This window comes from Gekko japonicus, unplaced genomic scaffold (assembly GCF_001447785.1).
Source record: "Gekko japonicus isolate JY-2015 unplaced genomic scaffold, Gekko_japonicus_V1.1 scaffold751, whole genome shotgun sequence".
Lineage (NCBI taxonomy): Eukaryota > Metazoa > Chordata > Lepidosauria > Squamata > Gekkonidae > Gekko > Gekko japonicus.
In genome coordinates, this window is record NW_015169196.1 from 1 (window position 1) to 5,120 (window position 5,120).

The 5,120-nt window shown below is 45.4% G+C and overlaps 1 protein-coding gene across 1 annotated transcript in view; it reads right to left on the bottom strand.

Annotated features, from left to right (window-relative positions):
- Positions 1–46: 46 nt before the first annotated feature.
- RETSAT (retinol saturase (all-trans-retinol 13,14-reductase)) overlaps positions 47–5,120 on the bottom strand; it is a gene marked incomplete at its 3' end in the record, with an annotated part of 29,590 nt that continues 24,516 nt past the window's right edge. Inside the window, exons 8-9 of the mRNA XM_015416314.1 lie at positions 1,031–1,140; positions 47–213 (exon numbers count right to left, since the gene is read on the bottom strand). Coding sequence (XP_015271800.1) covers positions 47–213; positions 1,031–1,140 — 277 coding nt within the window. The remainder of the gene's footprint in view (positions 214–1,030; positions 1,141–5,120) is intronic.

Here is a 5,120-nt window from a genome sequence, read left to right on the forward strand (position 1 = left end):
GCAAGGGAACCTTTACCTTTATATAAAATTCAAAATGTTCCCTTACCTTATCTTTTACTTGAGGATAAATTTGAAAAACGGTTTCCATCAGAGCCTCCATGAAACTATTTTTAAGATCGTCATAGTCCTCCCCCCTCTTGGAGACTCTCTCTTCCTTCCATTCCTCAAACCATTCATATCTTGCGGCTGTCAGGATGATCAGAGTGGACTTGCCTGTAAAGACAGAACAGGGAGGGGGCTCACTTGCACGCGGCGTTCCCTCTAAGCTGAGTTAGTGTGATCCAGCTCATAGTTTTTTAGCCTCCGGCTCACACATTTTTGTCTTAGCTCAGGGAGGATGGCTCCAGAGCAAACTAATTTATGCAGTAGCCCAATCACTCACTCAGTGATTTAATGCCAGTAGCTCACACAGTAGAATTTTTGCTCGCACAACTCTGCAGCTTAGAGGGAGCATTGCTTGCATGCGGCTGCTACAAGAGGTTTTTTTTTTTACAGAAGACTGGGAAGAGGGTGGTGAACCCTCCTGGCTGCACTGGGTGCTGGTTCCCCATGTTCTGTTGGGTCAAAGTCCCTGTGCTGGCCCTTTGCCGTACTCCCCAAGCCCTGCCTGTGATGCCAACTCCATGAAATTGCTGAGCGGTCAGGTTAGAACGGATAAAAGGAAGTACTTCTTCACCCAAAGAGTGATTAACACATGGAATTCACTGCCACAGGAAGTGGTGGTGGCTACAAGCATGGACAGCTTCAAAAGGGAATTAGATAAGCATATGGAGCAGAGGTCCATCAGTGGCTATTAGCCACAAGGTATAGATAGGGACTCTGGGGCAAGTGATGCTCTGTCATCTTGGTGCTTGGGGGGGGTCAACAGTGGGAGGGCTTCTAATGTCCTGGCCCCACTGCTGGACCTCCTGATGGCACTGGTATTTCTGGCCACTGTGTGATACAGAGTGTTGGACTGGATGGGCCTTTGGCCTGATCCAACATTGGCATCTCTTATATTCTTATGTCCTTAACTGCCCCCCCCCCATACCTGGGTACTTCTTCTCCCACAGGAGGTCCTTCGCCGACGGAGAGCTAATATATGCAAAAGGAATAATTTTTGCAGCAGTTTCTCTTGATGAATTCATGTATGATATGAACCTGTCAATAAAATGAAAAGACTTCCCCATGAGTTTGGGAAAAGAACAAAAAAGAGAGAGAAGCATTTCTTCCTATGCTATTATTTTTAAACTTGGGCTTGAGACTAGCAATAGTTAGAGAGTAATTAAAGTGGAAAGATAAGCTTCTGGCACATACACTGAGAAGGGGTTGCTGTTTTGGGCTGCAACCCCTTAACTGATGATCTTATGTAAGTTTCAGGTGGGTAGCCTTGTTGGTCTGCAGCAGAAGAGGAAGATTCAAGTCCAGGAGTGCCTTAAAGACCAACAAAGTTTCCAGAATAAAGTCTGAGCCCAGTAGCACCTTTAAGACCAAAGACGTTTTATTCAAGGTATGAGCTTTTGTGTGCAGGCACACTTCGATACAATGAAATGGAAATTACGAGTCCGTAAATATAGGTCGGTGAGAGCAATAAATTAGCATACAGCATAATGAAGATGTTTAACAGATTCAAGGACCGAACAGGAATAACAAGCTTAGTCTATATGGTTACCATTTTTTGGGGGGGAGGGGTTAATTCCAGGGGAAAACAGTGAAGGAAAGAAATATGTCAAAATTGGGGATTGATGGACAGATGTATCTAATTGTGGGATGCTGAAATTCCCCTGGAATTAAACCCAAACAAATGATAACCATATGAACTAAGCTTGTTATTCCCTTTGTTTTCCCCTACGGCGCTGCCCCTACCTCTCAGTCACTTTCCCACCCATCCATTAATGACGCCTCAGCTATCCTCTTATAACTTCCTTCTAGCTTCTAGTCAGAAGAGAGAAGTGGTGGGAAGAAGCAGTGCCCAAGCTGGTGGAGGGAGGGGGAGAAGCAGTTAGAAGCTGGAGAGAATGGTTTTAAAGGACAGCGGAGCCCACAGCTACAGATATTGGGTGGGAACGATCCTTCTCTCCTGCTTGCAAGGCTTTGCAGTTGCAGGCTCAGATGTCCTTTTAAAACTTCTCCTATTTAGCCATTCATACTACAGGAAAAACAGTGTTGGAGATGGGCAAGTGGCAGCAAGGAATCCTCCCCAATCCCAGCTCCACTTCTGCTGTTGCTTCCGCCCCTCTTCCCCCACCCAGTATCTCTCTCTGCATCTCTCTTTGGCTATCAGCCAGTCAGTCTTTCGCAAGCTGGTGGAGGGGGAGTAGCAGTTAGAAGACTCCCCCCCAAAAAAAGTTTTAAGAGGACAGTGGCATTCCCAGCAAAAGAGGCAGGGGTGAGAATCTCACTCAGATGTCCTTTTAAAATGTCCCCCTTCTATTTAGCCATTCATACTGCAGGATGAATCCTCCCCACTCCCAGCTGCAGTTCTGCTTTTGCTTCCTCCCCTCTTCCCCCACTTATTATCTCTCTCTATTTCTGGCTATTAGCCACTCTCCCACTGTCGATGTGGTGGGGCCTGGAGTAGATCTCTGTGGCAGCCATTTCAAAAGGTGATACAAAATTTGGAAACCAAATAAACAGAATATTTTTTTAAAAAAAAAGGTATGGGGGGGAGGAATTCAACCCTCCCCATGGTTGTGGTTTTTTTTTTTTAACTTTTTGGATTTTTCTGCAGACCCACAGAGTCCCCTGAGTCTGTAGAAAAACCTGTTGGGGGAGAACATGCCCTCTGTTTGCAGAAATAACTATCTACAGGTAGAGGGGACTGTTGAGAATTATATAGATAAATAAAATAAAGAGCAACTACTAACAAGCCCTGCTTCACAATGGCCCAGTCCACTTTCTGAAAAGCTTAGCAGGTACCCAGGCAAGTACTGATGTGTGCTCTAAACTCTAAAGTGTTTAGAAGAAAAATCGAGTCTTTAGTCTGTCTGGGGATCTTGGGAGAAGAAGAAAATGGCTCATAAAGCAGAAATTGCATCAACACACATTAAGGCATTTGTGGCTATTTTAGCTTTGCTGTTTGATGCCTCGAATGGTTTCAAAGACAAAATTGATGTTCCGTGGGAGTGCTTTTGTGTATTCAGTGTCATCAGTACACCGGTGTGACCAGTATTTTCCAAGCATAAACCGCCTCAGGAGTTCAACAATAAACTGTGCCAGGAGCAGGAGAAAGATATTCAGGCATTCAATTGAATGCAGTTGTGTAGTACACACAGTTTTCCAAGTAACTTCTGAAGTCTTGGGTGAAGGCAAAACAAGGCATTCTGCATGTTCAGCCCTGATTTATGGAACAAACATGCTTATATCAATAAGGTAGTGGGAAAGAGGCATTGTATTCAGTGCCACTACAAAGCTCTGCCCACAAAGTTAGTGGAGCTTTAAGGCTGTTTTTTATTGATACAAACATGGAGCTGCGAGGAACAAAGTGAACATTAGTGAGATACAGTAATACAATGCAACGGTGAGTTTAGTCCTTGCATTTGAATCTGAGCAAACCTATCTGTAAAAAAAGTTAAAGGTTCCCTTGCTCGAAAGCCAGTCTAATCCGACTCTAGGGTTGCGGTGCTCATCTCTGTTTCAAAGCCGAAGAGCCAGTGCTGTCCGAAGATGTTTCTGTGGTCATGTGGCTGGCATGACTAAACACCAAGGCGCACGGAATGCTGTTACCTTCCCACTGAAGTGGTACCCATTTATCTACTTGCAATTTCTTGCTTTCGAACTGCTAGGTTGGCAGGAGCTGGAACTAGAGACAGGAGCTCACTCCGTCATGTGGCACACTCGGGTCTCGAACTGCTGAACTACCGATCTTCCACAGCCTGCAGTTCAGCGTCTTAACCACTTGAGCCACCGCACTTAAACAGAACGAGACAGAAGACTGGACTGTACCACTTTGGCTGCAGATACTATTTCTGAATGCTCCCCCAAACCCAAGACTCCTGTGCAAGTAAACAACTAGCACATACAGTAGAAAAGTAGTAACACAGCCCACTCTTTGTAGTGATAGTTCCTGCAGGGAAATTTTAGAGGTGCATTAAAAAAATTGATTTCTGGTCCCGTCCCATCCCCAGCCCAAACTGGTACGGTCCAACACCTCACAATTGTGCCGCTCTTTTCCTATTATGCATTGAACAGACCTGAAGCATTTAAGTTAACAAGAAGAGTAGCCAAGCCCTGCCCTCCCGTCCCTCAAGAACGGCCCTGTCAGGCTTTGTTCCCTCTCTCCTGAGTTCTTTACCCTCCTGTTCTTCGACCCTGGCCACTGGCAGTCACTGGCCTTCTCAGTCACAAACTGCAGCTGCCTGGCGATCTGGCACAATTCTTTCCCAAACCTGGCAGAGAAGCTGAAGCGGCCAGGCTGGGCTCCGAGCCCTGTAGAGCTGGCATCACTGAAAAATGGACCAGCAGGCCCAAATTTCACCAGTCGCCATTTCTCCAACAGTGGCCTGAGAGATTTTGTTGCCTACTCCCCTGTATCAGGATGTCATTTCAAATTTCCTGAAGCAGTGACTTACATGGAGGAGCGCTTAATTTAAAAAGCTCTAAATTAATACATTTCTGTACATTCACACAATAAAATAAAAAAATTGATTCCACAATGTTAACAAGTACAGTTCAATAATCTAAAGTTCTTCCCTATTGCAGGAGTCTGCCTGGTCTTCTTCACCTCAAGCGTCACCCAATGCAAATAAAGTGCAACAAACAATAAATCTTCTTTGTGTCTTTCTTGTATTAGTATTGAATTGTAGACAAATAGCACAAATGGTCACAGATCTGCAGACAGGCTTGCTCAAACGCCTGTTTCAAAAGGCTTCCTTAGAGCAGAATATATGTAGACTCGATTAAACCTTTCCTGCTCAGCATTCATCTCCATCTGTGGTCTCCCTGCATAATGCTCTCACTAAGGGCGATTTCTCACTAGAGCTGCCTCGCAGCACAGCGCCGTTTGCCCCAACACAAACATGTCAATTTCACACCCGAGGCTGCGGGGCTGCATTTGACTTGGGGCTCCGCCCGATTTCCTCCGCAGTTTCGTGATCCTCAAAAACCAGGATCACGAAACTGCGGAGGAAATTGGGCGAAGC